The sequence below is a fragment of the Nomascus leucogenys genome, chromosome 6 (assembly GCF_006542625.1).
Source record: "Nomascus leucogenys isolate Asia chromosome 6, Asia_NLE_v1, whole genome shotgun sequence".
Taxonomy (NCBI): Eukaryota; Metazoa; Chordata; class Mammalia; order Primates; family Hylobatidae; genus Nomascus; species Nomascus leucogenys.
In genome coordinates, this window is record NC_044386.1 from 111,532,900 (window position 1) to 111,555,277 (window position 22,378).

Consider the following 22,378-nt stretch of genomic DNA (forward strand, 5'->3'; position numbering starts at 1 on the left):
AATCTTCAGCCATTGTTTTTTTTTTTTTGATTGTACAGATCACATTTTAGGAATGGTCTGGAATTTTGCATTTGCTGATGGTAGGATTCTTAACTACATTTCAAAAACTAAATAGACACTTTCATATCTTAGTCATTTAATAGATTTAAAATACTCATTTTAATTGTTTTCATGAGTTTTCAAACAGGTCCAAAAATGTGTTGTTTTCTAGGAAATGAGAGTTAATGCATCTTGAGTCCTCTAATTTAATTGCTTAGTAATTGCTTTTAAAGCATAAAAGGTAGAAATAATTTTCATGCGCAGTAGGTATTGGGCCCCCAGCATACCACGTATATCACACTTTAAAATCTTAAAGCTAAATACGTGAATTTAAAAGAATGTCCACTGATATTTTTAAGGAAATACACGTTTTTTTGTAAGTTAATGTTGAATCTGAAAATTAATGTCAAGCTGTTACTAGTGATTGACTAGAGGAAATATGCGGTATAATAATGGGTATCTTGGGAAATTTTAAGAATCGCCAAATGACCAATTAAAATAAGGGCAAGTTTACCTTTTCTTCAAAATTTACGTGGAAAATAAAATACAGTCTTTCAATACTTGGTGTTGGCTTATTCCATTGATTGAAATAGGTGGTAAGAGGAATATTTTTATTGCCTTTGCTTCAGCTTAACTTCTTTTTAATCCTTTTTTGCAGTTCGATCAAATTTCGGTGTACTACAGTGTGCAAGAGAAAACTAAATGTTTGACTTTTAACTGTAGTGTTTTAAAGATACAACATTTAAAAGAACAGTTGAAACATCCCTCACTTCAAAACTTCTTTAACACAAATGCCGAGATTACGGTTTCCTCTGTGCAACTGATGTGATATTGGCATTCCTGTCATTGGGCATTGTTAAGGAAATTGAGAAATGGGTCTCTTATGTGAAGCATAATCTATGTTTAAGTATAAACAGGCAATACATTTATAATGGCCTACGGAAGGTGTAATTTGATTCATAAAAAAGAAAACATCTGGAAAGGGCTAGAAATGTTAAATCAAAGATCCACATGTACTTAGATCTTTGTTAGTGCATATATTCAGTGTTTTGATACTGCTTGATCCAATCTTGTATAATGAACATAATTGATTGGCACATGAGGGCAAATGTAAATGTAGATAACTATTATAGATAATATTATATAAGATAAATATAGTGGATCATGTAGATATGATATTAAAGTACTATATAAGGAAGGTGGATTATTATATATGTACCACTGTTTCTGCTTAAGAACCAAAGTGATACTTACATATTTGTTTTTACCCTAGCATTTTGGGATAATTCTTGAGTCATAAAAATCTCTTGATCAACTTGGTGATTGAATTGGATTGCATTAGTTCTGATAAAAACTGTTTAAAAAATTACCTGACATTCTATAGAAATGAAAGGAGCCATGCTGTGTAATCACAAGGCTTTAATGACATGACATTTATAGATTATATGAAATAGGTAATTTCAAATGTAAATTTTAAGTTTTATTTACTATTATTCATCGTTTTTTGATTATTTAAAAATTTGTACTGTGGACAACTAATTAATTTTACTTTTTATCCTCTGAGATTTGATTGTGGAGCGGCATAAGGGGGAGAAAGATAAGTTGAGGACATCTCTTTATCTTTTGTAATCAGAGGTGGTGATAGAGTGGAAAATAAACACGTTTCGGGGAGACCTACCTTCCAATGTAAATAAGCCCTGCGGTCTTGACATTTTATTCCTTTTGTACCTTCATCTCATAATTTGTATGAAGACTTTAGAGTTCCAAGCTCTTAATATCCCTATTAGCTCTCAAATTGTGAGATAAAAATAATTGTTAAGGCATGCCTAATTCTCTTATACAAACTTTGTAAATTGATTTCAGAGAAGCGATTAAGGAATTATACTGTCTTTAAACAATATTTAGAACGCTTCAATAAAAGCATGTTTAAAAATTTTTCTAATGATGTAGTAAATGTACCTAATATAAAGTTAAGTGGTTTTATTTAATATTTTTCACCTGACCATGATCATGTTATAAATAAGAGGATTTATAGTTTGCATGCCTGATATAATCTATTTAATTTCCTTTACAAAATTTTTGTACGTGAAAGATAAATGTCTTCATTTTACCAGCTACCTCCTTCCATATTGAATGCTTCAGTGCACTTTGATTTTCAAATTGGCTATTACTTTTTAATGTAATTAACCTTTACAATTTAAATTGAAGGATATTCTGATCCTTAGGTTATAAATATGTGACTTGATGGTTTATGTAACATTCAAGTAGCATGTTTTCTATAACAACATGATAAAAGTTTTGATACATACCTTGTATGTTGCTTGACAGATCTGTTTTAGAAAACATTCCTCTGCCTTTTGAAACGAAGCCATGTATTTGAAATTATTTCCCAAACAATTATATCTTAAGCGTGTACTACACAGTAATCATAGTCATTTTAATTTAGATTATAAAGCTGTATTTTAACTTTGAGGTTTGTGAATTTTCTTAGACACATTAATGACTTTATAGTTAATAGTGCTCTCAGATTTTAAGTTAAAAATTGGCCAGGTGCGGTGGTTCACACCTGTAATCTTAGCACTCTGGGAGGCCGAGGCAGGTGGATCACCTGAGGTCAGGAGTTCGAGACCAGCCTGACCAACATAGTGAAACCCCCATCTCTACTAAAAATGCAAAAAAAAAAAAAGAAAAAAAAATTTAGCTGGGTGTGGTGGCACACGCATCTGTAGTCCCAGCTACTTGGGAGGCTGAGGCAGGAGAATCACTTGAACCTGGGAGGCAGAGGTTGCAGTGAGCTGAGATCCACACCACTGCACTCCAGCTTGGGCGACAGAGCGAGACTTCATCTCAAAAAAAGAAAAAAATGGTTTTAAAAACCAAGTTTTCTAAGAAAAGCATAAATGACTAATGATAATATGACAATTGACTAAAGCTGTCCTTACTGTTTAAAAGAAAAACAACGAAAATATGTATATTATACCTGTAAGTTACTCAATCTGAAACTATGATATTATGAAATAGGGTAGGTGGGAATACGAGCAAAATCATCAACTTTCATAGTCTGCCTAAGCTGAATTTTGCTCCCTTCTCCTGTCTTTCCAAGGATGGCAAAGTGATTTTAGATTTTTTGTCAATTTTGGTTGTTAGTAATTTTTGTGAGTGATGCATGGGGAAGGAGATGCTATGGTAGATTACATTAGTGTCAGTAATTTTTGTGATGATGCAAAGAGATACATTTTCTGTCTTTGGTGGTGTGAGAACCCTATCTACTGGTAGATAACTTACTTATAAGCACATTATCAGAGCAGTGTGAGGGATTTCCCTTAGACATTTCTTTTACCAAGATTCCTTAAGTCAGTTCTGCCCTTCTCTTAAGGGTTTACTTGGTTTACGATTTGTCTTCACAAAACCTTCTGTTACTGATAAGGTCAGATTAAATTTGGAAGATCAGAAATATGTTGTGTTCCGTTTAAATTGCTTCATTTGTCAATTTCTTGGGAAGATAATTTAGCAACTACTCTTAGAGCAATTTTGAAGCAGATCTTTGCTATATTTCTTGATTATGGTCTGTCCGAATGACTAAAGGAATTTAGATTTGGGAAGATAAACAGGGACTTGCTCTATAATTTGAAAATTAGTCCTAAAGAAGCATTTGGGTAGCGTAGTTTTAACTTAAATCCTAAACTTCATTGCCTTCTAAAAACCTTAAATTGCTACATTTTGTTTTTGTTTTTGGAGATGAGTTTTGCCCTGTTGCCCAGGCTGGTGGAGTGCAGTGGTGTGATCTCAACTCACTGCCACCTCCGCCTCCCGGTTTCAAGTGATTATCCTGCCTCAGCCTCCTGAGTAGCTGGGATTACAGGCGTGCACCACCACACCTGGCTGAGTTTTGTATTTTTAGTAGAGCTGGGGTTTCACCATGTTGGCCAGGGTGGTCTCGAACTCCTGACTGACTTCAGGTGATCCACCCAGCTTGGACTCCCAAAAGTATTGGAATTACAGATGTGAGCCACTGCGCCCGGCCCATTTTCATATTGAACTTTTAAATAAGTTTTCTTTTTGGGGGTGGGATGATTATTGTAATCATACCTGGGAACAGAAGTGATGAAAAAAAAGTATATGTTACTTGAGATATGGGAAATGCTGTTTTCCATGTTTAGTTATGAGGTATTTAAGTCCAACTAGTGGAAAGTATGGATATTTTATTTTTTTTTTGAGACGGAGTCTCGCTCTGTTGCTCAGGCTAGAGTGCAGTGATGCGATCTCAGCTCATTGCAACTTCTGCCTCCTGGGTTCAAGCAATTTCTGGCTAATTTTTGTGTTTTTAGTAGAGACGGGGTTTGACCATGTTGGCCAGGCTGGTCTCAAACACCTGACCTCAAGTGATCTGCCTGTCTCCACCTCCCAAAGTGCTGGGATTACAGGTGTAAGCCACCGGGCTGGCCGGATACATTTTTATTATCAAGTATATATTTTAGGAATGATTAGTGTTGGTTTAGTTGAATAGATTGGTACAATTAGTAGTAGTTGAAATGATGTCTATGGTTTCCTAACATTTTGTCTTAGTGTTGATTAAAGACATAATAATGTGAAACAATATGGTAATACTAAGGAATGAGAAAGTGGCCTTACAGGTGGGCAACGTAAACTTTCCTGTAGAAGGATTGAAAGTAAATAGGTATAAGACTAGAAAGTGAAACAATTCTGTACTGTAAGAGTGATGTTGGCTGTGTTAAATAACTAGTTCCCAAACATCAGATCCACCTGGGGAGCCCAGATATTTACTTACGTTTTTGGAGTTCTTAGGGGCTGAAACTTATGCTTGTGATTTTGTAGTAACCTATTCTACAGAGGAGACTCCTGTACAGCCAAATTTGTGATACTCAAGAGCTTGTATGATTTCTGCTTGGACTATATTATTAATACATACATACATCTTTTGGTCTATTGGCAAATGACCCTTGCAAGATGTTGACATTTTGGGTATAAATCATGGTGCTTAATAATCTGTTTTCGTTTTTTATGTATAAAACTAAATTCTTTTTGTCCTCTGCAGAAATACGAACCTCAAACTGAATCCTCTAAAGGCCCCATACAATGAAGTAGACATTGGTGGAAGCATTTAGTAAGTATTATTCAATTTACATGTTTAATCTGTTTAGAAATTTTAAATACTACTTTGGAAATTTTGAAAATTCGAGTCAGAATTGTAAATAGAAGGATTTAGTGAAACTCAACACAGTACAAAAAAATCAACATGGAAATTTGGCGTATTAATTTACTCCAATCTATTATTTTCTGCTGTCTTCACTTAGGCAAGTTAAAATGCAAACAAACCCACATTTGAACATACCTCTAACACTATTATAAACGTGGATGTTGATAAATGGTTCCTCTTTGTTTTTGTAAATAAAGTTTTATTGCAACACAGCTATGCGCTTTCATTTAGTTATTGTTTGCAGTTGCTTTCTCAGTATAGCAGCAGCAAGCAGAGGAGTTGTATTGAATGGCCACAAAGCCTAAAATATTTCTCGTCTCATCTATAGGGAAAGTTTATCTTAGGTCCTACAGCTATTCCTTTTGTCAGTGTTGCCTTAACCTGTATAGAACTCAGAAGCCCTTCGGTTCTCTTTTGGTAAGAGAACATAATTTTTAATGATTTCCAATATTATAATTACTTTTAATTAATTAATTTTGAAGTTAAACTTGAAAGCTCAACAAAAAGTTCTTTAGCCTGATTGTCCCTGAAGTTATGCTTTGATGTTAGAAGACATGGTTAGCACCTCTGGAATAGTTTTTCTAACAGTCTGAAAAATACGTGGAAAGAGTTGATGGGAAGGTTGTATAAATGAATTTGGTGATTTCTCAACATGATTTATTTATTTTTATTTTATTTTTCGAGACAGAGTTCCACTGTCACCAATGCTGGAGTGCAGTGGCGTGATCTCGACTCATCGCAGCCTCTGCCTCTGGGGCTCAAGCGATTCTCCTGCTTCAGCCTCCAGTGTAGCTGGGATTACAGTCATGGCACCACCATTCCCAGCTAATTTTTGTATTTTTAGTAGAGATGGGGTTTCACCATGTTGGCCAGGCTGGTCTCGGACTCCTGACCTCAGGTGATCCGCACGCCTCGGCCTCCCAAAGTGCTAGGATTACAGGTGTGAGCCACCGCACCTGGCCAACATGATTTATTATTGACAACCTTTTTGGTAATTATATTAGCTACTTCATAAAAATAATTTTTTTTGAATCACATTTGGGAATCTAGATTTTAGATGATAATTTTTGCCTATGGCTACTTTAGCTTATATTGTGTAAATGGCTGCTAGGGCCTGCGAAATAGATTTTATTTTTGGAGGGGGATTTGTTTTTCGATATAGGATGATGAAAGAGATGAAAACTTTTCTAATACAGTACAATAATTGGCTGTGGTCATTTTGAAGAGATCAGTTGCCTGGCATATAGTAGATGCTCAATAAATACTTGGTGTATCAGTATGGCTTCTGTTAAACATTGTTTATCAGCTAGTGTTTTGGATTTAATTTAAAAACAGTGACATCCACTATTAAAACAAGTTTTAATGAATTAAATATTAAATTTTAGGTATGCCTGAAAGCCAAAGTTTTGACTAAAAAAAGTGACAAGACTTCATTTTTTCTCTGCAATTCTCAATTTCTTAGTTTGCATATATAGTCAACTTTTAAACCAATGAGGACAGTACGGAATATTTGATTGTAAACCTTAAATAAGATGACTCCTTTTCTTAGTTGTCACAATTGACATTAATTTTATAGTTAGTTTTTATGCCCATAAGACCCAGACTTGTTAATATATATTCTACTGAAGATTCAAGGTATCTTGGTAATAAGACAACATACGTGAATTTACTTCTCAGGGCTTTTTTTTTTTTTTTTCCTGAGACGGAGTTTCACTCTTGTTGCACGGGATGGAGTGTGGTGGCGCGATCTCAGCTCACTGCAAACCCCCGCCTCCCGGGTTCAATTGATTCTCCTGCCTCAGCCTCCTGAGTAGCTGGGATTACAGGCATGTGCCACCACGCCCCGCTAATTTTTGTATTTTTAGTAGAGATGGGGTTTCACCATGTTGACCAGGTTGGTCTCGAACTCCTGACCTCAGGTGATCTGCTGGCTTTGGCCTCCCTAAGTGATGGGATTACAGGTGTGAGCCATCGCACCCAGCCTCTCAGGGCTTTCTTACATAAATATTTCCACATTTAAAGACAGTAGACGAAGAAGATTGAAATCATCGTAAGCACCAAGAATGTTAATTACATGATGAGAAGGATGAACTTTTGCTCTAGGTAATTTTACACCTGTTTGTCCCATCATTGACTTTGAAATAAGTGTTTTAAGTTTTAAAATAATTTGTTACATTAATAATAGTAGCTTTATGATAGCCATCCATTAAGACAATTAGGAATCACTAATTTCTTTTTCCTTATGCTACTCTCTGCCCCTGCCCCCCTGCCCCATTTTTCTTTGCTATTAAAAATGGGAAAATTTGCTGAGAAGTAGAGGAAAGGAGATGGTTTTAGGAGAGCCCGTGTAAACCCAATCCAGATGGTGAATCACTTACCTGTGTATCCACCAACAATGTATTTTATCATGTCCCAGTGTTTTTGGAACAAATTTACTAAAGTAGAATTTAAAAAGAATACCAGGCCAGGTACGGTGGCTCAGGTCTGTAATCCCAGAACTTCGGGGAGGCTGAGGGCAGGCACATCACAAGGTCAGGAGTTCGAGACCAGCCTGGCCCACATAGTGAAACCCCGTCTCTACTAAAATTACAAAAATTAGCCAGGCATGGTGGTGTGCGCCTGTAGTCTTAGCTACTCAGGAGGCTGAGGCAGGAGAATCGCTTGAACCCGGGAGATGCAGGTTGCGGTGAGCCGAGATCGCGCCACTGCACTCCAGCTTGGGGAACAGAGACTCCACCTCAAAAAAAAAAAGAAAAAAAAAACAAACAAAAAACCTTAGTTGGGTGCAGAGGCAGGTACTTATGTTCTCAGCTACTGGGAAAGCTGAGGTGGGAGGATCTCTTCCACCCAGGAGTTTGAAACCAGCCTGGGCAACGTAGTGAGACCTCCATCTTAAAAAGTAATTAAAAATACAATGAAGAGTACCTCCATGTTCAACTTTATGTTCTTCTGGATGTATGATATGTGGGAATTTTAAGGGATAGTAGTTACTCGTTGAAGCTTTGTTGCCATTTAAGTTTTTACCTTTGCTATGGGAATGGTACTGTTAGAACATGCACATTATTTTAAAAAGGAAGTATAAACTAGTGAATATCAAAGGGGAAAAATTTTGTTAACCATTTATATTATGAGCTTGAAGGTTATATGTGAAATATAGAAAAGATGTAGGTTGTCTGCTCATGGAATTCTAGATTAAAACATCTCTTCCATGTCTGCAGTAATTCACAAGTTACTGGAAAGGAACATGTAGAGGGCTTTGGTATCTAAACCCTACCCAGTTTTCTGTAGGATCTTTGATTTTATTTTAATGCAAGACTGCTGACCCCATGATCCTGTATGTTCTTCAGAGATACTCTTACTGATGATACATAAATGAACTTTGATTCAGTAAGGTCAATTTGTAGGTCTCAAAGTACTTTGGTTATTGTGGTATATCAGAATGATAGTTAACATTTACTGAGATCTTTCTATATGTCAGGTAATATAAACCCTATGAAAGTATTCTTTCTACAGCCACAAGAGGTAGGTACTATTTTTATTTTGCAGATGAAGAACTGTGGATTTTGTTTCTAAGAAAATTTCCAGGCTCACAGAACTAAGCCTGATTTCTTTTTATTTTTTAGCAAATACAGTTTTTATAAGAATTTGAATTCTATGAAAATACACGGATTACTCCTAAATCTCTGATGCCTCAGTGAACACTTTTTCCTTATTAACAAAATTCTCACTTTTGGCTTTGGATTGGCTTTGCAGGAGTGCAGATTGATCATAGCCTTTTTCATGTCCTAAGAGTTGTCAAGAGTTTTCTCTTGTAGCATTTTTTTCTTTACTTTTTTTTTTACTATCTTTAAATATATGACTGTGAGAGTATGATAAATATGCTATTTTCTAATCTCTGCTGTTGTCACATAAACCAATATATTCTGAGTAATTTTGAAATGATATTAATAATGTCATTAGATTTTCTTTTGATTTTTTTTAAAAAAAATAATGGTTTTAGAAGGAAATCTGGATAAATTTTATCTCTGTCCTGTCAGAAAAATATAAAACTTGAGTTTTTTAATTCAGGTACCAAGATGAATAAATTGCATCTATAGATACTGAAATATGACTGTAATTTGATAACGCATTTTCATTCTGTGTCATTGTTCATCATAACAGTATTTACATCACCAACTTCATTTAGAGCTTGAATCTTGCAACAGTAGAGATTGAAAATAAATTGGTTTATAATTAACTCTTTGACAGAGAATGATGTTTTTACTTTTATACTTCTCTATAGAAGTACATGTCCCTTAATTTTAAGGAATGAACAAGTCAGATGGAAGATTTTTACTGAGATCAGGAATGAATTGAGTAATTTAGTTTTCTTTTTAAAGCTGGGGAGAAATGAGCAAAACCAAGTAAGGAGAAATACCTTGCTTTTGATATTTATTACTGATGCTGTGACACTCCCTTTAATCAATGTTTTTTAATATGGGTGGCAGTATCTCGGTTAACCAAATAAGTAAGTAGATTTTTGTATTGTGTATAGTAAACAGTATATATCCTAATTGTTGCCAAGGAGACAAGGAAATTACCTAATGGGCTAAAATGCCCTTATATTTATTTACCTCAAATTCAGTCACCCTTGACTGTATCTCCACAAATTCAGATGGAGAGCTGGAAAATTCATAGAGAAGGCCAGGGTTTAAATTTTGTTTTTCAAATTATGTTTGGTCATGATGAATCTGAATCATTTATTTAATGGTAAAATCATCTGACTTCTCACTTCTCCCTTCAGTTCAAATTATTTAAGTAACGGATTTATTTTTCTATGAGAGACATTAGGTATTTTGGTAATGAGAGTGTATTATTTTAGTTGCGTATAATTTGAAAACAGCATTTTATGGCAAATCTATCAAGCCAGGCAGATACTTTGCATTTTTGATCTTTTTTTTTTTTTTTTTTTTTGTGGCTACATCTTTTCTGTATTCTCAGATATGTAGTTAAAGATGGTGTCACCTATAGTGGCCATTTTCGTTATCTAAACACAACCAACATCTGTTGGATTGAAAAACTATGCTATGATCGACTGCTTTATGTGTGTATGTGTTTTTTTTTTTTTTTTTTTAAATCCCTTAAGATTCTTTTCTATAATTAGTTTTCTTTGAAGAAGCTTGGAAAGTTTTCTGCATTGAGATTTAGAATCCACAGTGTTTCTGTAATTTAGCTTTCCAGGAATTTTGAATTTTAATTTTTGTTTTTACTTTTTATGTACACAGTATAATGATAGTGTTAAATATTAAAAATCAGACTCTTCACTGGGACTTTTTTATAGATACAAATGTATCTGTGGTAGTACAAGGACTTTGTTACTTTGGTGTGCAGTCTTATCAAGGAGTTGTGTGTGTTTTGCATACAACTTTACAATTTCATAGTTGAAAGCTGTTACAAAATTAAAGTTTTGTGTATGGTAGGGTATCTTCAAGGTGGGTGGATGTTTTCTGTTTAAAAGATTAAGATTCCAACAGCATTTTTTTCTTTTAATTTTTTCATCAAGCACCCAGTCAGCTTGAAGAGTTTCAAATGGACCCTACCACTGAGAAATCAAGATGGCAGCCTACTATGGGGAATTGAGGAAAATGGATTAATACAAGAGTCCTGTGATAATATACAACCAAGACAGGGTTCTTTTAACATGGAATCCATGCAGTGAATGAAGACATAGGTTTCTTACCCAACACAAATGGACAGTGGATTTGACTTTCTAAAGACTTTTTTTTGTGGACATTTTGACATTTGGAGAAGAAAGATGGCACACTAACCCAGATAATAGTTTTTATGCCTGGAATTTTTTGCAGTTTGATTTGTATGAGTATGACCTCTTGAAATGTTAACTTTTAATAAAATTTATAACACTTAAAAATTTCTCAGTTTGGGTTTTTTTTTTTTTAAGTGGAAGTTTCATTCAATGTTTAGTTTTATTTTAGTAATACTTTGGCCTTTGTAGTTGCCGAGTGGTAAAGTGTACTGAATATGAATAAAGCTGGTAAATTGGAAATGGTGTAATCGAAAACATTTTACTTGGTTTATGAAGATTTATCATTTTTCACAAAGTTGTGCTCTTAGATGGTCATTTGGTTTAAATACTGTTTGTGCTTTCATGAAACACCTTTCAAAACAACTCAATGGGTAATAATAGAATCTGATTTTAATCTGCCACAAGATTTTAATGAACTTGAAACAAACTGCTTGTTGCTCCAAAATTCAGGATGAGTGATACACATATACTTCTGAGTTATTTTGTGTTGACTGAAATGGTTTCTTAAGCTTTTTAATACTATAAATACATCTTGCTATAGAATATTCATCTGAATATTTAAATTGATGTCTCCTATTGTCTTACTATTAGAGGAAGAAGTGTTGAATTTATGGGTTAGGGTCCTTGGAGTATTCACAATTTTTTAAATTCGAAATTATGTGTGTAATCCATTTTATATAACTTTGAAGTAGGATTAATATCTTGTATTGTCTTTATTTTGTACAATTGGGAATTTAAAATAAATGAATTGCACCCTGCCATAGATTACTTATGTTTGATTTTTAAATGCCAGGTTTTCATTTATTACTAATCAACTGATACCAGTTTTGGTAACTATTACAAAGGTGGTAGGCATTATTTTGGTAGACAAAATGAGTTCTTGATTCTGTTTTCCCATTTTACATGAGAAGAATAAATAGTTCAGGTTAAATTGTTTTGTGTTAATCATACTGTTTGTGATTCATGTCAAATACTGCAGCATACACATCCATGGTTAATAGATGTGCACCATTTGTTATTGACTGATGTGAGGTGGTTGGTCTTTGTCAAGTTCAAAAATGGAATTTTGGATTTTGATCTTGGTACAAAATTTATCTTTGTGTGTAGGGTATGGAATTGAAACAGTTTGGATTATGGATTTTACCTAGATTGGACGTTGTTGCTTTTGTTTGGTGTAAATCTAAAGTGGATTTCTTCAGTGAGGGAGGGACATGGTTCTGGCAGATTATGTTGAATAAGGAAAGGTGATTGGATTTTTTTGGGTGTGTGAATATGCTTGTCTGAATGGAGTGCTTGGTAGGATATTGTTTTTGGAATTAGTAATTCGTTTCTGTGGATCTCATGGTTTTGATATTTAGGAGAATTTGCTTTGTGACATTACTTTGATAATTTGCAATCACGTATGTCCTATTGTTAATAACATTGTTGAAATGGGTGTATACTTACTTGATTTGAAATATAAGGGAAGTGTTGGGATATGTGTTTTCTGTTGGATTTGGACGTGGAGTTTCTTGGGTTACTGATTGAAAGGTGATCGTGGTTGGACCATACTCTTGAATTTTTGCCTGAATCAGTGTGGGAAGTAAATATATTGTGATTATGAGAAGTTTCTTTGGAGGGAGGAGTGTAATATTTTCAAGGTTATATAATGGGTTAAAGAATTTTGTGAAAGAACAAAGAAAAATGGATATTCTTGAATAAAAATTGGTTGCATTAACTTTTGCTCCAATGCAACTTGAACACTAGGGAGGCGCTCTTGAGTTGTAAAAATTACCCCTTTCTTCCAGTTGAGATGGAAAATTCCCCCTTAAATTTTGTCTTTAGATTATTTTTAGGCATCATAAAGAAGGAAAAACTTGAATTTAGTTTATGAAATTAAGGTTTTACTTTTATTTAGCAATCATTTCACCCATTGGGGGATTAATTTTTAAAAAGATTAGTACTTAGCTGAGCTTTAGATTCTCTAAGAATTATCCCTTTTTCAAAATGGCTTTATAAAACACCACTTCCTGTCCAGGGAGGAAGTTATTTTAGCTCAAGGACTGAAATATTTAGCAGATCTTTAGACAAAAGGAACAAATTACATTTCTCTCTGGCTTAAAAAGGGTGCTTGAGCCAGAGGGGGTTAAGAAGCCCTCCCCCCTCCCCCTGTTGGGGTGGTCTGGAGGGGCAGGGAGGTGTGGGGGTGGGGGTCCTTAGGCTCCCTGGGATGGAGGATCTCTCTCTCTCTCTCTTTTTTTTTTTTTTTTTTTTTGGTGGAGATGAAGGGGTGGGTCTATGGTACATCACCTGAGTTGTGGGGTAAATGTAGAGAGTGTCAATCAAAGGCAGAGCTCTCAGAGCTGGGAAGGAGGCTCTAGATGGCGGCTGTGCCTTAGAGAGAGCGCGCTCTGCTCCCTGCCTTTGCCTCACTTTACGCAACTTTCCCTAACTTTCGGGCAGCCTCAGGGGGCCCCCGTAGCCCCCTGTCTTTCCTAGGGACTTACTGGGGTCGATTCGAACCTTTTTTTGGGAGAAAAGCAGCTTTTAGGAGCTTTCTTTTCGTGCCTTGTTGGAAAGAAGCAGCCGTACTGAGAGCCCAGGTCGTTGTTTTTTCCAGCTTAGAAGCCATGGCGCACCTCCATTTTTGTGCGCTCTCCTAATGAGGTTTTTTTTCTTTCGGACCTGTTTTAGTATTAATTATTGCTTTATTTTTTTGACCAGTTAACATATTTGAGGGTTATTTTATTTATTTTTCGTTTTTTAACGGAGGATTTTGCCTTTATTTTTAATTATTTGGGATCTGATATTTTTCTACTAGTAGATAGGACTCTTGCTTTGGACATACTACATGGATCAGGTAAGTTCACGATCATCGATGATAATTTTAAAGATTTATTTGTTAAAGTTTGCCTTGTTTTCTGTAAATACGAGAAATTCTTGGATGACGCAATAAGATACAGAGATTGTTATTTGTATCTAGTGTGCTACTTTGAGAAAGTTTCCTTATTGATAGTGATGCTTCCACTGTTCGGTTTATCCTGTTGTTTTTTCTTTTAAGGAAAAAATAGAAATATTTAGTTTTTTGGTGCTTACCGTTGTTGTGTTATAACAATATCGTTAACATCGTCAGGACTTTGTTCCTGATAATAAAAAGCATCGATAGAAGCCGGGACCTTACCTTTCTTTCAACTTTTGACAGTAAATACCTGGGCACAGGACTTCAAAGCAAACACAGATTCCCCCTCCCCCTTAATATTTAAGAATTAAAAGATGATGAGAAATAAGGACAAAAGCCAAGAGGAGGACAGTTCGCTACACAGCAATGCATCGAGGTATGAGCTATCAACTTTCTTCCTTTTTGTCTTTTTTTTTGGGGGAGAAACCTCAGCTTACAATTGTTTACCTTGACAGACATGGATTGCTGTCTGTTTTATTGTGTTTTTCTAATTTGGATTCGTTTTTTAAAGCATGACCTTGAGATTGCTAATATGCCACACCCTAATTTTTTGGTAGCAATTTATGAAAGTTGAGTTGTGACTTAAGGCCTCTTACAGCAGTCAAAAGGTAAGGTACCTTTATTCAAAGGGGCCTTTCCTGTAATGTACAGTTTTTCTGTCAGTAAATTTCAGTTTTTAGGTTTTTGTACTGCAGAAAAATGACCTTGTCGGTTTAGCCATTGCTGCATTGCACCATTTTACATACAAGGCAAATTTTTTCTTTGAAGAATCCAGGATATCTAAACTTGTAACTGAGGGCCATAGAGAAGCCTTGTAGTAGTAAATTATAGTAAATAGACATATCAGAAAGTTATATGAATGAAAAAATGTACATTTAAAAACAAAATCACTTAAAGGACCCTTTGACTGATGCCTCTCAGTTTATATTTTTATGTGACTTTATATTTCTTTTGATACACTTGACATTTTAGGAAATTTTGATGTGATTTATCAAAACCTTTACTTGATGGTTAGAGTTCCTGCATTTATGAAATCAAATCTGTAATAACAGAAATCCTGGAATACTCTTAATATACTTTTATTTTGTGTTTGTTACTGTGATCATATTTACAGTTGTATATTTTGCCTTTAAATTATTTTAAGGTTTGCATTTGTATGCTTAAGACATTGATTTCTTGTTGGTAGATGTATTTTATCCTCACAATTTAGATGTAGCTGCTTTAAATTTATTGATGTATTTCGACAGAGTCGTCTGGAATGCTTTATCTTCTGAAGCTTACAAATGTACTGTTTGTGCATATCATGATGTGTTTCACATTCCTTGGAGTACCTTGTTAGTGATGAAGTAATAAAGCCTCTAAGATGTTTTTGTTGTATGACCTCTGTATATTAATTTTAAAAAGTACATATGAATGCATTTTTTGATGTGTTCTTTATGCATTTTCATATTATAAATTTTAAATCGTGCAGTTTAACAAGGATGTGATTCATGTGGTTTTCCTTCCCAATTTTATTTTTACTTTTCTAATTTTTATAAATAATACACTTTTCTATTAGGCTAGTGAATTTTGAAAGTTTTGAACATGATGTATTACTAATATGCTGAATTCTATTTATTTTATGTGACTAAAAGCATATTGAGCCTTGCTTTAGAAATTACCAAATTTTTTTGCATTGAGTTGTCACCCAGTTTGTAGTGCTGTCTTAATTGAATTGCCCATGTAAATTACTAGATTAAATTGAGGACAGAAAAGTTTTTTACTCATCTTAAACTGTTTTTTTCTGGAAAGTAATGACAATTTGAAGAAATGAGAACCTGCAGATATATTTGGCAAATTATATTAAAGATTCAGCACTAAAATTGTTGCTCCCTTGAGTGTATCATTTGCATAGGTCTCACATGGGTTTTGGCTTTCTTATGCAAGGTTTGTGGTTAACATCATTGATGAGACTATGCTTTCTAATTTTAAAAAATTGAGCTGTGTTGGTATTCTTTCAGTATTTTTACTCTCACCTGGAAAACTACCTGGAAGTTGTCAGGCATTTGCCTACTGGTAGTGGAGGTTACAGCTGTACATGAAGCATGTACTGACTGTACTTTTAAATTCATTTGTCAAGTATACTTTGAATCATATACCTGATGGATGTCCAAAAATATTTGACTCTTTGAAAAGAAGATAAACTTTTAAATTAGTTATCCTAAATTTCATACCTTAATACATGTACATAATTATGACATCACTTCCTTTTAAAATTGTGCAGCTGTAGAATGTTACTGGTGTTTTAATGTGGTAGATAATATTCTAGTGAGCTGAACTGTCCCTGTAATTAGTACTTGGTTCCTTCTGCCATCAGAGTTTTTATTGCCCAAAGTATAGTGTTTAGGGAATACTACGAAAATCACCTTTGCAGCCTGAACCACAGAAGAGGAAATGAGTTTGCAGGTCAAGTAAACTTTGGTCTGAGAATTACTTTAGGATCTGGAAGGAATGAGTGCAAGTTTAAGTAAATCTGGTGATATCCTGTTTTTGGAAATAGTGCAGTAGTTAATAGTGGTTATATAAGTTTGTATTTTAATTTGAAGTTAATGCTAAAGTCTTATACTTTATCAGGATTTTTGAAAATTAAAAAACGCGATTTTAAAAACATTTGATATTTGTAAAATTTCTAAGTATTTAAAACAAAGTTTTAATGATGGACATACGAGAAGTATACCATACTTTTTATCTGAATAATTTGCAGCTTGGGGATAACTTAAGTAACATCAAAGAATGAAAACGGGACTGTGTGCACACAAAGAGTTCAGTGTGTTCTCTGGGGCACCACGTTAGCAATTTATCTTAAGAATTGAACGAGTTTATTAAATTTATCTCCAAATCGTCTGCCTTTGAGCCAGATTTATTTTTATAACCTGAGGTGCAGGTAAATCCTACAATTTTCAGGGGCACTTTACCAGTTATTCTAAAAGGCTGGGGATGATTAGAAATGGCATAATGCAGTTACTTGTGTACTAGAACAGGCAGTTTAACTGGCAGCCATTTTATGACGCTGATAATACATTAAAAAACGGGATTTTGGAGAAGACTGAATCTAAACTAATTGAAATCTGAAATACCAAAGCCTATTTCCTTCCCCCTCTCTGCTCTTCTGGGGAGCTCTGGTGCCGAAATAAAAGGCAGCTCGATAGTTAGGGCACGCAGCAGCTCTTTGAGCCCCTGGCATCTTGGTGCAGGTCCAGCTCAGTCACAAAATGGCTGTTCCTTTGTGCCGCAGCGCTGACAGACATACTGCATTGCACTGTGTACTCGCCAAACAGCAGGAAGTTGCCGTGCGGAGTTCAAAGGCCGGCCGGAGCCGGCGCGGGGTGCTGATTGGCTGTGCGCGCGCCTGGTAACAGCAGGGTCAACGGCGGCGCCTTCGGTAGCCCCCGCCCCGTGACGTCAGACGGCTCCGCGCGGGGGCGGGGAGAGAACGCAGTGACGTCTGGCCGCATGCGCGTGTCGGGCGGTTTCTCCTCCCCCTACCCAGGGAGCCGCACGCCGAGGGGAAAAGGAAGGGAACTGTAGTTGGGACTTTCCGGTGGGCGGCTGCTTTCCTGGACGCGTTTGCTCCTGGCAGTCTTGGTCCGCCCTTGCCTGTAGCGGTCCGCACTCTGTAGTGTGTATTCTTTTGCTCATTTCCGGGAATGGTTTATCCTCTTTGAGAAGCGGCTGCTTTTGGAGAAAAAGTACAGTCACTATTTATAAATCTTAAAGGCACTATTTGGAAATTTTAAAATAGAAAATTTGCCCAGTTTTTGCATTTTCCCTTTTCATACCTTAGCGTCCCTTCTCCTCGCCCCCGTGCAGTGTGAAGAATGAGTGGGTTTTTGTTACCATTGACCAAAACGTTTTGAGTGTCAGAGGCGGATACTTCTACTTTAGTGAAAACCTTGACGGGTGTTAACAGCTGTTTAATACATGGCTCATAAACAAAGGCAGGATTATTTGAACTTGTCCCCGTGCGTTTTTACTTGGTACCGTACATTTTCTCAGTTGGCATTTGATGGAGAAAAACTCAGGTCAGTATGTGCTAAGTACTATATATTTAAGATTCACAGTGGGATAGTTTAATAGAAAATAGAAAATTTCACGTTTAATAACATTAAAAAGTGGCAGAATACAGTGTTAGGCAACCATTACTATCTAAGTAAATGTTAGAAAACTACTCTTTTAAGTGTTAATAGCACTTGCTAATGCGAAGTGACTGACAACTTGGCTGATAGTGGGGTCACTTGGCCAAATCTTCAGAATTATCTTTCCTAGGCCTCCACTTCGGGAATTCTGAGTCCCAGTAAACGGTTGGGTTTATGCTCACTGGTTTGCCTTGTTTGGAAACCTTTACAAGGATTTCTGGTTAAAACGTCATCTTTCAGCAACGATGTCTTAATTAAATTACACATACTGAATTTAAGCAAGCAAGAAATTCAGTGGATTTATCTACTGTGGAGAAAGTTTTTTTCCTGCCATACTAGAGTTTTTTAGCAGTTGAAAGGAGTAGGCTGTCCTGTAGTTAGCCTTAGTTCAAAGTTATTTTAGTAAAGTGTGTTACTTCAAAGGAGATGTTGACCTCTTCAGTGCAGGTGACATTTGCTTGGGCGTATGTCAAGTTTCTGAATACAGTCTGTGAAAGTTAAAATTCACTATGATAGTGAGTTTTGTAGGTTCTCATAGGTAGGTTCTTGGGGAAGAATTATTTGGATAGTTTATGAAAACTAGCTGAAATTGCTTTTTCTGTTACAGAGAAGTGTTCATCAAAGAATTTGTACCTGATTTTAAAATTATATGCTCAAATGTATATTGCGTATAAAATACTAAACATCTTCAGATAATTAAGTACTTGTAGAACTTGATGAACATTTAACTGTAGCTTCCAACTTTAAAGTATACCTGCCACAAGAACAAAGGTAGTAACCTCACCTCCCTTTTTGTGTAGAGACTGAATTCTAATTAGTTGTGTTAATATTTTAATATTTGCTGAATACCTTTCAATTCCTAAAACTGGGGTCAAAGTAGTCAACATTGCACTTAGTTATTTTTTAAGAGGATATGAACTATTCTGTTATTTAAGATACTTTAGCCTAAATACCATTATGAGTTAAAATGCATACCATGATACAACAATTTACCTATTAACTGTTGACAGTCTTGGAGCCAATTAAGTTTTTTAAAGAACCAGTGTTCTTAGGTATGTTGAGCCTTCTATTTTTTTTCCCTGTGATGTGGAGAATAGCATCAAGTAGCAAGAAAAGAGTGTTGATCGATTTCTCTCTCTCTCTCTCTCTCTGTATCCTTGCTCTTTAAAATATGCATTTTCCAACTAGTATTTGGCCCTTAGGGAGTTAGTATCTTTGTAAAGATTTAAGTCAGCAGAGGAAGGTGGGCAAATAATATTTTCGATAAGGACTATTGGTTGTGACAATTGTAGCAAGTTATTGCTTGAGGAGTGAATCTGGACGTTTATTTGAATTTTAATTAAAACTCACAGATTTTATCATTAGTTTACTCTCCCTTACCCCCAAATACAACAACTGACAGTTACGAGAGACCTCCTGAGACCACTTGGTATTTCCAAACTCTGATACACTAAGTTTGTTTCTGGCATAAAAATTGAGTGACTGCTCTGTGTCAGCCATTAAATTTTTTCTTGCTATGAGCCATCTTTTTTTTTTTTTTTTTAAAGATCCTTTAGTTTTTAGCTTCTTCCTGGTAACCTTAGAACTTTGCTTCCTTGAAGAACTTGGCTTTCTTGAATTGGTGTCACTTGAACAAAGAAACTAAAAAAAAAAATTCCTCTAAGAGTATTTTGTATACAGGTGAAAGTAACTTTGTGGCCTGGTTACACTGGGTGTGTCACAGCTGAGTAACTCCCTCCTGCGCTTCAGCTTGACTAAACATTGAGTTCACATGTATACCTTTGCAAAGTTGCCAATCACAACTTGTTTTGGAACTTTAGGGTTATCAGTGTAAAGCCTGAGTAACAAAACTTGACTTAGTCATCCAATGTCCAGGCTGGACTGTATTTTTATTTTGTAATCAGTAATTCAGCACAATGCTGGAACACATTACTCACATTTGTCTTATGACCCTTTTCTGTAATCAATGGAATCTTTAATTGATAAAGCAAGTCTAGGGGGAGAGACTTTTCTAAAAAAAAGGTCCTATATACTGAATATATTTGAGCCCTGATTATGAAGTGAGGGACAAGGCTTTTCTTTTTGAAATAAATGATGGAGGACATAGATATGTGGTAGCCATTCATGCTACATAATTTAGCATTTTATTGTTAATATGTTTGGTTATGGGTCTCTTTTTTGTTATTTCAACATGTTGTGGACTGGATATCATACTGAAAAGTATTTCGGTTCTCATTATTGAGTCCCCGTAGTTTGGGGAAAATGTGATCACTGATGTTGAAGGAGAGAATGTTTCAGAAGCATCCGGCTAAGGCAGCATTGTAGAGATAGTCTTGATTTTATACTTTGAATTTAATTCTGATGGGTCATTTTGTCACTTGTGTATGCCTAACTGTTACCTCTGTGCCTGGCAAGAGCTAGGTACGAGTTCAACTTTTGCTTTAGTCCTGAAAATTTTTATTCCCAGTTTAGGCCAGTGAAGAAGCACTTATGATTGGACTTGTAATTTTCTCATTTTAAAAATGTAGATAATGGTCGTCTTCATTGGGTCATGAAGATGAAATAGCGCCCATAAAATGTTTAGCAAAGAGCCCATCACATTAAAAGTGCTCAATAAATGTAAGCTTTTAGCAAGGTTATTTTATTCTTACTGTTTGTTTCATCTTACTTTCTTGCGCCCCTCCTTCCTGCATGTCCTAAGTTCCTCTTCAAGAGCTAGGTTGGCCCTGAGGAACTCGCTGGCCAGTTACAGGAGAGATTTGTGAGAATGATTTTAGGAGGCAAGTCCCCATTTAGTCAGCTTGGGTGCGTTTTACAGTTCATCCTCTCTTAGAATTTTGTTTTTGTTTTTTTTTTTTTTTTTTTTGAGAAGAGCCAGCCTTTTGAGAGAACATGACTTTTGCTGGACTACAACAGCTTCTTGTGTGAATCACAGCCCTGCTTTTGCCAGTTAGTCTGAGTAGATAACTACCCCCCCCCCACCCCCACAAGCTGGTAATTATTGCCCTGGTTTATCCTCTGTCTCATTTCCCCTCTCAAGCTGTTATAGAATGAATACTGAATACTATGGTGCAGTGCTCCATGGATATAAATGTAACAGCAGTAATATTTACAACCAATGTCTAATTGGCTGTAGCTTGCTTTCAGTGTTCAGTCTAAACCATAGGACTATATATTTGTCTTAGCATAATGCCGAACATGCAAGTCTGCTTAAACTAGTCTTAAGATTTGTGTGTTTTGGGTTTCCCCTACTTCCTCTATTTCCTGTCCTTTTTGGGTTATAGGTCAGTTGGGTTCTACTTTTTATTCCCATTTCAGACTATGGAGAGCTGCTAAAAATACCAGTGTCCAGCCCTGCCCCTAGGATCTAGTTAATTTTTAAAAGCTGTCCGTGTTTCAAATTTGCATGTGTTTCTGTATGTTCGCAGTATCTCCATGTGTGTTCAAATCTTCTGATGGAGCACTTCGTGTACTTGCATTCTTTTCTAATAACCCTTGGTCTTTCCATTGCCTGTCCCATTTTTAAATTCCTTTTTTGGTCTTAATAGCTGCTTGAGTTAGGACCTCTGGAAGCAAAAGTGGGGTAGGATGCTGACAGGGAATTGTAGGCTTGATGGAAGAGGATGTTTCTATATTAAATGTCATGGCAGATCCAGTTCTAGGCATACCTTTAAAATGTATACACAGGGTGGGCGTGGTAGCTCACTCCTGTAATCTCAGCAGTTTGGGAGGCCCAGGCAGGCGGATCACTTGAGGTAGGGAGTTCGAGAACAGCCTGGCCAACATGGTGAAACCCTGTCTCTACTAAAAATACAAAAATTAGCTGGACATGATGGTGGGTGTCTGTAGTCCCAGCTACTCGGGAGGCTGAGGCCGGAGAATCGCTTGAAGCTGGGAGGCGGAGGTTGCAGTGATATGAAATCACACACCACTGCACTCCAGCCCGGGGGACAGGGTGACCAAAAAAGAAAAAAGATAAAAAATGTATATGCAGGTGGGCTTTCTCACCTCAAGATTCTGAATTCCTTCTAAGTGTCTTCTAGTTGCTTTAAGCTCTTGTGGTCATCTCTTCCTTAGTGTACTCTCCTTACATCCTTTGGAAGTTTAGATCCTAGAATTATTTACTTGGAATGCAGTTACATTCCATTCTAAACTTCTTTTCTCTTGGGTTTATAAAAACATTGGTGGGTTGTGAATTGTGACCA

The 22,378-nt window shown here is 35.9% G+C and overlaps 1 protein-coding gene across 5 annotated transcripts in view; it reads left to right on the forward strand.

Moving 5' to 3' along the window:
* Positions 1 to 22,378, forward strand: part of CHD2 (chromodomain helicase DNA binding protein 2) — a 146,062-nt gene that overhangs the window by 3,892 nt on the left and 119,792 nt on the right. For 3 of the 5 annotated variants that reach the window (XM_030815056.1, XM_030815058.1, XM_030815059.1), the window contains 2 exons: positions 5,096 to 5,164; positions 10,800 to 14,374. In XM_030815056.1, the coding sequence (XP_030670916.1) occupies positions 14,313 to 14,374 (62 nt within the window). In that variant the 5' untranslated portion in view covers positions 5,096 to 5,164; positions 10,800 to 14,312. The remainder of the gene's footprint in view (positions 1 to 5,095; positions 5,165 to 10,799; positions 14,375 to 22,378) is intronic. The other 2 variants (XM_030815057.1, XM_030815061.1) reach the window with 2 other exon arrangements.